General features: G+C 37.7%; 1 protein-coding gene across 4 annotated transcripts in view; it reads left to right on the top strand.

Moving 5' to 3' along the window:
• Positions 1-742: 742 nt before the first annotated feature.
• The window catches only part of aox6 (aldehyde oxidase 6), a 32,367-nt gene continuing 20,717 nt past the window's right edge, over positions 743-12,392 (top strand). For 3 of the 4 annotated variants that reach the window (XM_086148541.1, XM_086148539.1, XM_086148538.1), the window contains exons 1-10: positions 743-1,004; positions 2,172-2,293; positions 4,164-4,221; positions 4,318-4,414; positions 8,452-8,560; positions 9,504-9,630; positions 10,600-10,661; positions 11,137-11,205; positions 11,380-11,463; positions 12,088-12,232. In XM_086148541.1, coding sequence (XP_086004667.1) covers positions 2,240-2,293; positions 4,164-4,221; positions 4,318-4,414; positions 8,452-8,560; positions 9,504-9,630; positions 10,600-10,661; positions 11,137-11,205; positions 11,380-11,463; positions 12,088-12,232 — 805 coding nt within the window. In that variant the 5' untranslated portion in view covers positions 743-1,004; positions 2,172-2,239. Of the gene's footprint in view, positions 1,005-2,171; positions 2,294-4,163; positions 4,222-4,317; positions 4,415-8,447; positions 8,561-9,503; positions 9,631-10,599; positions 10,662-11,136; positions 11,206-11,379; positions 11,464-12,087; positions 12,233-12,392 lie in introns of those variants that run through there. The other variant, XM_086148540.1, reaches the window with a different exon arrangement.

Here is a 12,392-nt window from a genome sequence, read left to right as displayed (position 1 = left end):
TCTATCTCTTCGTACCCCTGACACTTTTCTCCACCCATTCCAACCTGCTTGAACCCGTCACCTCACCTCTTTTTCCACACTCTCCTACAATCCGGACCCCAAGTATCCGAAATCCTCCAACTTCTTGATCAGCTTCTACTACTATTACTACTACTACTACTAGTAGTAGTAGTAGTAGGCTTTTCGAGTCTACTCTTACTACTGCCACTGGGTTGTATGTGTTTTCTTTGCTTTTAGCTCTCTCTTGTGGTCAAACTCTGCACCTGCACCTTCCTGGAGAAAATACGTTTCAAATCGATGGCTGGAATGCAAAACCTCCTATCTGCAAATTTTTCGATTTGGGGTTTTTGTATTGAAATGTGAGAAATGGCATGGCTCCACATTTTTAATCTATCTGCAAAAAAATCACGCCCTTTCTTTGGACATAAATGTCACATGAAAAAACTCCTATGTGCGCAATGAAGCAGAAAAAATGAGGAAAAAAACACTTGTCTGCATTGTCAGTGGTAAAAATACATGCTGTGTATTTTTAAATTATAACATAGAAATATAGTCTGTTAACAATGGAATACTCTTGAATATCTTTAACTAAGACCATACTGTAATCAAATGAAACTTTTTTTTCATTTCCTGAAAAAAGTGTTTTTTTTCTCAGATGGAGGTTTTGCCTTCCAGCCATCGAAATGATCCAGGAATGATTGTTTCTTATTTAGTTTTTTTTTTATTATTCAAATAATTTTTTTTTTGTAATTAGATGTGTACGTTATGAGCTTGCCAGCTTGTTTCCCCGTGCCCTCGACCCCAGATTGCTAACCCCCAGTCCAGGGTACGTATGTGTTGCAAAGGCCACTTGGTATCGCCCCCGTCCCCGACTCCATGTCTGATCCTGATTCCATCTCTGCCTGTCCTACTCCAGCCTCCAGCCCCCTGTCATGGGATTGGGTTGGTCTTCCTCGCCAAGTTTCCGCTTTGAAAAGAAGTCTTGACAGGAGCAGTATGTCTCGGTAAGTTTACAATGTTTAATTGTTGATTGTAAATGCCAGTGAAAAATTTCCAAACATCGACTAATGCTGATCCTAAGAATTTATCTTGTATTCATAATGAAATATTATGGAACAGTTTTTTGTTTATATATATATATATATATATATATATATATATAAAAGAGGTGAGGAGTTTTACTCAAAAGCCTGTATAACAAAGAAACCTTTTAGAACTGAGGAAACGAAATCTTTAGCTGTGATTATCCATTAACTGGTAGCTTTTTCAGGAATGGAGAGTAAATACATTTTCATTCACTTTTGTTGACGTTGGGGTTTTCAAGTGCAAAAGAAATCGTCATGAAATTTAAAATGTCTGAAGCGAAAAAGCCTGAAGTTCTTTGTTTCTTCAGAGACCAAAGGTAGTAGTTTACTCATTGGTCATGTGTTCAACAAATGCTCTGGGCTTACGGAGCAAGAAATAGCACATTATTCAGGATTCAAAGTGTTTACAGTCAAATGTACAGTCTGGAAATGTGTTGGCCTGCATAATGCCGTTCAGATAAGTTTAAATAAAAAATAATGATAAACATGGTGGTGACCTGCTGCAGTAGTGCATGGAAATGCAAACAGGCAGAAATGTAAACAGTATCAGGGATGTAAACAGTATTGGCGACTTTCAGTGTGCAGCTGCAGGTTGTATGCATAAAGTACTTTGTTAGTGCAATATACCCAATATAGAGGCAAATAGTTTGATATTTGTTTGTTTGGGTCAAATCAGATTCAGATAATAAACTGCATAATATGAACCTTGTTGATCCGTGAGCACAGCTCAGGTTAATCAATAATTCGGGTTGACTCTTCATGAGTTTACATTATTGTGTCACCAAACTGTGGCAGAAAATGAAAGGAATGTGCTGAGTTTGTCAAATTTAAAAACTTTAACTTTTACAGTCGTCCGGATGCGACTTTGCCAAACACATTTATGTATTTACATATTTATGGATTACTGCTTTTTTTTCCACTTTTTCTTTTTATGTTAATTTAATAACCAGCATAGGTGGTAATTCAGAGATGATCAGAGATTTTGTGTGCATAAATAGGGGCTGTAACTGTCCCAGCAGTTCACTGAAGGGCGGGAGTTTCGCTTTAAAACGCAAGCGTTGAACAGCAGCTCTTTTATTTTGAAAGGATTGGAAACCGGAAGTAGAGTGTTACATTTCCTGCCGAGTGGAACCTTTCTGCGCGGGAAACTGACCATGTCCGAGGGGGCAGAGGCGCGCGCCCTGTGCTTCTTCATCAACGGGAAAAAGGTGCGTGTGCTTTAATTTATTTGTTTTCATATATTTTCTTTTTCTTCTTGTATTAATTTACCATATTTGTTTTTACATATGTAGATCTGTTTGTACTATTTGTGTTCAATAAAAACTTGGGGAAAAAAAAAAAAGAAATCACACTTGCCCTCAAGTGCACTTCCGCGTCACATGACTACAGGGGTCAAACTTGTTGATATTATTTCGGCACCATTCGGTTTTGCACTGTATTGTTCATATTGATGCCGATACTCTTTGCCCTTTAAAGGAAAATAAATTGACTAGACAACGATCATTAATAAGTTTATTGCAAGGACATTATGAAATATGAATATAAGTCATGGACAGATATTTGTAAAACCAATGCTTGTAAAGCATTGATTGATGGGTAAATTCAATAAAAATTAAAATAACCAATTAAAAAAACAAAGTCATGTATATATATACTTACACTTTTATATATATGTGTGTGTGTGTGTGTGTGTGTGTGTGTATATATATATTTTACTTTACCTTATTTTATTCAGTTATATTTTTACATTATTACAAATAATTAGAGTGTAATGCAGTTTATATACCAGACTATTTCTATATTTTTTCACCTGAAAATGTACTTTTTCTAAAACCTGATATAAACAGAATTTTAAGGAAAAAAAAGGTGTGTGTGCGCATTATTTTTCTGTAATTCTCACGATAATAGCAAAGTCCCGTGTTTACCGGAACCGGAAGCGAAAACAACGGGGTCCCCCACTCCACGAATGACAGCGTGAACCGTGAACGGCTGAATATTCCACATGGTGAAATAAGTAAATGATTAAATCAGTAATCATTTAAAATAAACAAATCTGAACTTCTGTTTTTAATTATCGGACATTATCTAAGCGTTAAACTGTTTTTTTTTTTTCAGTGTTTTTTTTCTTTTTTTTTTTTTTTTTTAATTTGGCTGTGATTTATTTTTTTCCAAAGAAAATTCTACTTCGTGTTCAAGAGCTGAAAAAGAACGGTGCCTTTGTTTTCACAACCCGTGTTTTTAATTACCGATTTGACATGCAAGTTTAGAGATGCCAATCCACACTATGACCCCTCTTCAAAGCTCTTCTTCCCAGATTGAATGTTGTTTTAAATAATTTCTTTTTAAGAATGTTCCTGAATAAATGTTATTTTACAATTTGCTCAGTTTGTTCAGAACTCAACTAATAATTTATATATGATTTATTTGTAGTACTTCAAGTTACTTGATTATAAACTTTAATCCTTACATTTTCAGCAGGTCATTCTTTGAACCATTAGCAATAAATGCAAAGGAAATTTTCCATATGTATATTTTTTTCATTGCAAATGGCTTTTCATGTCTTAACACAGAACACATATCCAAAGTTTTTACCAAAATCAATCTGTCTTTCATATTTGAATACCACATAAAACAAGGAAAAAGTCTGTCTGGGGGGGAAAAAAAATAAACAATTCAATATTTCAGAAAGATTAAACATATTTAGGATCCTTTGAAACATAAGAATAAGAATAAGAACAACTTTATTTATCCCGAAGGAAATTGTTGTGCCAGAGTTTCAAGTAAAACATAACAATAATAATTAATAGTAGGAAATTGTATAAACAGAAACATTACATGTTATTCACTATTAAATGCTCACGTGAACTTCTAAATGTAAAACATCTGAACAGGAAAATAGTGTGAGCAGTGATATTATTCAGAAGTGCAAACCATTGATGGCCATATGAATCCTGTACTGTACAGTAACAGTGATGGCGGCTGCATATTATTGTTTTTATGCCAGAGGTGTAAATTCGAACGCGAGTCGGCCTGCTTTGGACATGCCCGTCTTTCAGGAAACTTTTTCCCACGAAACAGGTGACGGAGGAGAATGTGGACCCCGAGACGACCCTGCTGTCCTTCCTCAGAGAGAAACGTATCCTTCACATCAGCTCAAAAATGAGATTTGTTGAATTATATATTTGTTTATGGCCGAATAGCCAGGCTGTTATTTCTTTGACTGAGCTTACAGTGAGATTAACCGGGACCAAGTATGGCTGTGGCGGGGGAGGCTGCGGGGCGTGCACAGTCATGGTGTCACGCTACAGACCGGCCAACAAAACCATTATGTATCCTTTAAGACATGTGATTTTATTTGAAGTTCTCCGGCCACGTAACACGAGATATGTTTTGAGGCGACCTGCTTTCTCGCATCTGCGTCCGTATGGAAAGAATAGCCTGTATTGTACTGATTTTCCGACAATAAGGATCCTTTTGTTTGACTTATAAAAGCTAAATGTGGTATTTAGAGTACATGAATCTCCGTGAAGACCCAAGTTATTTGTTTGTGCCGAAATTCTCAGCAGGATGGATGTCACAGTTCCAGCTTTGGAAAATTCCATAGGAGATTGTAATGAATGCTTTCTGCGGCTTGTCAGAAAGAAAAGAATAGGGGAAAAAAAACGGTCACTTAAAAGCGCATCACGATCAATATAACCGCGTTATTGCTAAGTATGAAATTTAATCAGCTCTTGATTTACTATTTTTGGAAACAGAAACAAATAAACCAGCCTGTAGCTGCTATATGCTAATCTGCATTTACGTTTGTGTCGACATCAGCGAGATTGTGTTTTTTGTTGGCCGCTAAAATCACGGCCTGTTGTGGTTGGACAAACGTCTTAGCAGGCGACGGCGTGGCTGCATAGTTCTTCACATGCAGGCCGATAGAATTCAACCAAAATCACGTTTTTTGAAACGTTTCTTGTCTGAAATAGGACACTCTTGACACTTTGTTTGACAACAGGGAGATGCCTTTGGTCCGTTTGCAGATCTGCCAGGCTGAAGGCTCCTTCGGTCAATCGGCTCCAGTTACACCGAAAGTCACATCGCAGATCTGATTTTATTACATCTGTATTCAACCTGGCTAATATATTCATTGATACGAAATGGTTGAATTGGTTGTACATCCAAGTATTGATATTTATGAAAAGCCTGCAGAAAGTTCGTGTAAAAGGGAGAGTCCCGGGTTAGTTCATCAGCTGAAGAAAAAGTTGTTTCACCTGCATAGAAAATCTGTTATGTGATAATATTTAGAGTAGACCTTTTTAATTCTACGTTATTTTTTTCTTGTGTCTTGTTTTTGTTATAAATAACAAATAACTTGTCGGATGAGTGCCATACACAACAGTTTCGACTGCCGAAACTGTGTGTCAGTAATTATATGAAGATTTAAGAGAAGATGAAATAAGATATACTTTATTGATCCCCATCGGGGAAATTCTTTTCAGCGCAACAATGACAATATCAATGAGTAGAAAAATAAATAAAAGAGACAATTAAAAGATAGCAAAAAAAATACACAGCAGAATGAAAAAGGAAAACAGAATAAAAAAAAAAATAAAAAAAACAGAGGCAAGGGTGAGAATAGACAAGTTATTTTTTTGCTAGCGTCTTGTTTTGGGATAAATAACAATAATGATGTCTTGTCGGATGTGTGCCATACACAACAGTTTGGACTGTGCCGAAACTGTGCGTCATTAATTATATTAAGATATCAGATGTGATTACGTACTTTATTGATCCCCATATGGGAAATTCTTTTATCACAGCAGCCCAAGTATAAATAAATAGAATTAAAAGATACCAAGTCATCCTCAAAAAAGAGACAACAAAATAAACAAGGATAAGAATAGACAACAGAAAGGTGGGACAAAAAAAATAAAAACAGCAAGGGTGAAACTATACAACCAAACGACAACAACAAGGATAATAACAGAAACACAGCGACAATAACAATGACAAAATAAACAGGATTACAAACAATCTTAGAAGCCTCATTTGTCTACAGAAAGAATCCCTAGTGATAAAACACAAGTCTAGTCTTGTTATCGCTAGTTCTCCTGTTAAAGGCGCCAATACATTTGTCTCGCCATGCTTGGTTAATGGTAAAGTACCTCTAAATGTGATTTTTGTCAAACGCTATGAGTGTGACCCAGTCATGCGAACCTCCGCATCTGTCGTGCCGCATCTGTCGCTTTTCCACGCCTTTCCACAGGAACTGAAACACTGCAAACACACACGTCCATATCCGAAGAATCCAAGCTTCTAACAATGGCAGCCAGTGTTTTACACAAGGGCACGTATCAGCTGTCAGTGCAATGCTGTATTATATGTAACCCTGACTCTAGTCTGAGATAATTGATCGTTTTAGTCTTGTAGAAACCGCCAAGAGCTGTGGCGTTCTCCCCCGATATTTGTATCGCATTGCTCAGAATTGAGCGACATGTTCATAACTCCATAACTCCTCGTTATTCCTTCTCCCACCTCTTCTCCTGGCTTTGGGTCTTGGTGTTGGCAAGCTGAGTTAGTCGACCTCCAGAGATGCACTCCGGCTTTTCCGTGGTACCCCAAAGTGTTCCCAGGCTCAACGGGATACATAATCCCTCTAGAGTTTCTGGTAGTCCAAGGTAGCGTCTAGACCAGGGGTCGGCAACCCGTAACATCCAAAGAGCCATTTGGACCCGGTTTCCTCGGAAAAGAAAACACTGGGAGACACAATTACTTTTTGACGTTTAAAATAAAGGTACCACTGTATATATTGCTTTTTATTACCTTTACACTTTGTATAAACACGTGTGTAGTGTGTTGCTCCTGAAATTCACAAAGTATTATGGAGAAAATTAAATTTTATTTATGCAATGAACTCATTTTGAGCTTTGGGCTTTCAGAGCGTGTAGCGGAGCCTTGACCTGAATTTTAAAAATAAATTGGGGAAAAAAATCACTGTGTCAGTAAACAATAAAAAAATAAATATTTGCAAAATATCTTCATAAATATTTATTTTACCTGGTTTATGGGACTTCTGCTCCTGAACTTCTGCGCACAGCATCTGCAAATCGTGACTTTACCGGCTGGCGGGTATACCGGCTTCCGTGAGTGTGACGTTATTTTGAGCGATAATTTTATTTAATATTTCAAGATCACAATAATCTTCCAACTTAGAACTAAAAGTTACAAAAAGGAGTTAACACAAATCAAACACACTTCAATTAAATATTTATAATTTATTTTCCCAAGACACTCGGAGCCGCAGTGTAAAGATGAAAAAGCCGCATGCAAAGTTCATGATATTTGAGATCTTTGGTATCCGGCTCCAGAAAAGAAAACACCAAAACATCATCCGCATATAATGATAATGATTTATACTATATTAATCGCCGTGGGGAAAAGATACACCTACTTTAAACCCCCCAGATACATTTATCTACAGGTAATCCTTTCCAGCAATAGGCGTGGATCCAGAGAAAAGTAGGTCCTGGAGAATTATCTGCTAGATATTACACTTGTGCAGTTATACTTGAAGAAAAAATCAGCATGGCCTTATGAAAGGTCATATGGAATGTTAGCTTTATATTGAATTGCAAAATATATAACATTTGCAAATACTCCTTTAAAATGACAAAAATCTAAATAAACGTGTTTAAATATTTTTGTCGCCCTTAATAAGCAACTACACGCGTTAGTAAAAAGATGGCTGCACATGGAGCGAGGTTTGCTGCTGGTGGATCATTTTAACTTCGGCTACTTTTTTTTTTTTTTTGTCATAAATACAAGAAGGACTCAAATCGATGAAATTGTGGAAATGTAATTTTTTTGCAGTTTTTTTTTTTGCAGTTTTTTGCAGTTTTTGATTTAAAATAGATGCAATACATATTTTTTTATACGTAGCATAAAGGAAAAAAAACCAATCATTATATATTATATATACTGCTCAAAAAAATAAAGGGAACACTTCAACAACACAATGTAACTCCAAGTCATTTCACACTTCTGTGAAATCATAGTGTCCCCTCAGGAAGCAACACGGATTCATTTTGACTTGTTTTAAGGACATTACATCAAAGTTGGATCAGCCTGGAGTTTGTTTTTACACTTTAATTTTGAGTGTGATTCCTAATCCAGACCTCCATGGGTTAATACATTTGATTTCCATTGATCATTTTTGTGTGATTTTGTTGTCAGCACATTCAACTGTGTAAAGAGCAAAGTATTTCATAAGAATATTTCATTCATTTAGATCAAGGATGTGTTTTTTAAGTGTTCCCTTTATTTTTTTGAGCAGTGTATATTATCAGACCTCCTCTGTTCACCTTCACCATCCAGTCAGTCATTACGCGGTGAACGCCTGCCTGCTGCCGCTCTGCCAGCTCCACGGAGCCGCTGTCACCACCGTGGAGGGGATCGGCAGCACCAAGACCAGGATCCACCCCGTGCAGGTCGACCGCTCACTTCCTTCCTAACTTCTCCAAACAGGTTAACCCAAAACCGCCCACTTGTTTTTTGTTTTTTTGGAACTGGTGGCGTATCAAACACTGGATCCTCTCTGGGTTTGTTGACATTTTGATTATGTTAGAAAAACACAAGACGAAATGTTTCCATTTCCATTCAAGTAGTTGAGAGCTTAACTGGATTTTAACGGTGGAAGTTTCTTGTGTTTGCTTGCAGTTGTTTTCCACACAGTGTAACCTTGAACTGCCGCCTTTAGGAATTAAATGGACCCATTTAATGTTTTGTTTTTTCGTTCTAAAGCTATTTGGTAAAATGAAAATAAACAAATTCGAACTTTTGTTTTTAATTATCCAACATGCACAGATTCAAAACTGATTGGATTTTTTTTTTTTGTTTGTTTGATTTGGCCGTGATTTTTTTTTTTTTTTTTTGACAAAAATTCACCTCAGCGCGAGAGAGTTCGAATAGAACGATGCTTTTGTTTTCACGGACCCTGTATTTAATAATCGGTTTGTAATGCATGTTTGGAGCTGGATGCTGTTCTGACTGGGGTTCCATAATTATGCTCTTTTTCTCAGATTGCATGCATTTAAAAAAATTGAAAATAGTAATACCTGAATAAATGTACTTTTATTGTTCAAGTAATCAACATATGGGGCGGCACACAATTACGTCTGTTCAAAACTCAACTCGTAAACAGGAGGCAATTTCTATATGATTTGTTTATAGTGCTTCAAGTTATTTGAAAATTAAATTTTAACATTTATTTGGAAAATGAAGGTATAAAAATAAAAGGGGAAACAGCAGCTCCAGGGGCGGCATGCTGGTTAGCCCTTCTGTCACGCAGCAAGGAGGTCTTGGGTTCGATGCCGACCGGAGGCCGTTATTTTTGGAGTGTAAGATGTCATTGCGATGTCGTCGTGTTTGCAGGAGCGGATAGCGAAGGCTCACGGTTCTCAGTGCGGCTTCTGCACGCCGGGGATGGTGATGTCCATGTACACCCTGCTGAGGAACAAGCCTGAGCCCACCTTGGATGACATCACCCGCTGTCTGGCCGGTATCGCAACCCGCTCTCCTTACTCTAATCAGGAAAGAATAACAACTAAATTAAGATATTTCAGAATCGTCTGTGGGTCCCCGACTCCGGGGGAACCATCCGGAGAATCTGCGTTAATAATCGCCAGAAGCTGAAATAACACAATATAGAGTCAGATTTCAAATTCTGCAGTAGTCCTCAAAAAGAAACCTTGTCTGAAAAAGTATCCTAATTTCAGCTTGTGACTTTCATATCACTTCTGTATGGAAATTATTTCATTGTAAAACCACACGGAAAAATATCGCTTGTACCGTCATTTCCGGACTTTTGAGCGCACCATATAAACTAAAAGTAATAAGATAAATCTATGTGTGCATTTATAAGCCGCAGGTGTCCACGATGTAAATATTTAGAATTTTTTTTTTTTTTTTTTTTTACTTTCAATTAAATACATACCGTTAACATCCACAAATAAGTACTGGAATTTTTTTTTTTTTTTCTTTTTCGAACAGCGTTTGTAATATGGCTGATGAAAAAGATGAATAATAAATAACGCAATCCATCCACTTTCTATCCCCGCCTTGTCCTCCTCCAGCTGATGTCTGTCTTGGTCTTCCTCCTACAAACTATAACCACTAGAAGTCGTCTTCTGTGGTGTCAGAATTGAGCTTCCTCAGAAATTCACGCTTATTTCATCAGTCCGATGTGACGGTGTTGAATGTTTTGGCGGCGTGAAGCTCATAGCCTTAAAAAAAAATCCATAAATTAGCCGCATCGTTGTTGAAACGGCAGTGTTCAAAGCGTGTGCAAAAAGTAGCGGCTTATAGTCCGGCAATGGCGGCACAAACCAAATAATACGCAATGACCGTCCATTCTTTTGTATTTCAGTCCTGTACTTCGGCCTGCTATTTATATCTGGAGGTTTATAATGTAAAATAACATTTGTGCAGCAGTGAAGATGCGATTTTTCTGCGGTTGGTTCGTCTTCAGGGAACCTGTGTCGCTGCACCGGCTATCGACCCATCATCGACGGCTGCAGGACCTTCTGTCAGGTATTCTTAGATAATAAGAACCGTTTGCCGTCGAACTTCTTTCCTACGTGACTTAAACAATTCATTGAATTTTTTGGGGGAAAAAAAAAAAAAACTCTGGTAACTTTATCTCAAAAGGAAGGGAAATGAAACGTGCCTGAAAAATAAGAAATAAAAAAATGAAAATAATAATTCGGAATAATTCACAATCATTATTGATAAGTTATATTCATTTTTTAATGACAAACTACCATCATATCATTTTCCTAGGCATGTCATTTTGATTTAAGTATTGATCATAAAAGTAAACAAAAAATTCATGTATTTCTAAATTAAAAAAATGTTCTTTCTTTTTCTTGATAGTTGCCGATAAGCACTAAAAAAAAATTCTCACAGTGAAGTAATAATTTCACATCACGTCAGAAGGGTGATGGAAACCGTCACACGAATCGGTGACACGATTCGATTATTGATCGCGTCTCTTCGGTCCCGACAGAAAACCAACTGCTGCCGAGCCAACGGGGCGGTGAACGACCTCGGCGGGGAACGACGACAGGATGAGAATGTGGGCGTTTTTTTTTTTTTATGTTTTATCGCGTTTAATCCTCTCTCTTGGACGCGTCTTTCTCCTCAAGCAGTTTTCCCATGTCTGGTCCGGAGCCGGAGCGGGAACCTCAGGTCCGGCTCGGACGGCCTGCCTCCCGCTCTGGAGATGAATCTGATGAACCTCCACCTCCAGGGAGCAGCGCCGCAGATGTTCCACGAGGAGGACTTTCAACCGTTTGATCCGACGCAAGAGTTGATCTTCCCTCCAGAACTGATTGTAGGTTTATCTCTCAAAGCGGAGTGTCTTGTGTGTGTGTGTGTGTGTGTGTGTGTGTGTGTGTGTGTGCGTCACACCCTTAGCTAAATCGATTCGACAGAACATTTGTCTGACATTTGGTGAGAGGCGTCTGACTTCCTGTGTGAGTTCACGCACGCTTGTGTTTTTCCGCCACGCATTTCCATCATGTCTTGTACAGTCATTTATTTATATAAACTTATAAAAAATAAAAATAAAGGGAACACTCCAAGTCAATCACACTTGTGTGAGAACCAAACTGCCCACTTTTTGACTTGATTTCCATTGATCATTTTTGTATGATTTAGTTTTCAACACATTCAACAATGTAAAAAACAAAGTATTTCATAAGAATATTTCATTCATTCAGTTACTTTAATGTTCTCTTTATTTTTTAGAGCAGTGCATATATACATATCTTTATATTTTTCTTTTTTTTTTTTGGAATTCTTGATATACACAATTTGGATGCCCCTCGGGGGGGCAAATAAAACAATTTTCGGATTCTGATAGAAACAGTCCAGCGAAAAACAGCAACTTTTCAGAAAAGTTTATCGATGTTTAAAGGTGTTTTCAGAAACAGAAACGTCCGTCTTTCCCTGGCAGCTGCTGGCGGAGGCCGGCCGGCCGCAGACGCTCAGCTTCCGCGGGGAGAGGATGACCTGGGTCTCCCCCGTCCTCCTGGAGGAGCTGGTCCAGCTGAAGGCCACCAACCCCAAAGCCCCGCTGATCATGGGAAACACAAATATAGGTAATAATAACAATAATAGTCTTCTTAATCTTAACTACTTTATATTTTTGTGAATACTTTGTGCCCTTTACTTTCTTTGAAAGAAGAATTTCTCACGGTTCATGAGAACCTTATATGGTTTTACATCGACGGGCCAGTTTCTGCAGATTTGAGGAGATAT

Source organism: Fistularia commersonii, chromosome 6, assembly GCF_037954325.1.
Source record: "Fistularia commersonii isolate RoL2024-O1a breed Wild chromosome 6, RoL_Fcom_v1.0, whole genome shotgun sequence".
Lineage (NCBI taxonomy): Eukaryota > Metazoa > Chordata > Actinopteri > Syngnathiformes > Fistulariidae > Fistularia > Fistularia commersonii.
This window is presented reverse-complemented; position numbering and strand designations above follow the sequence as displayed.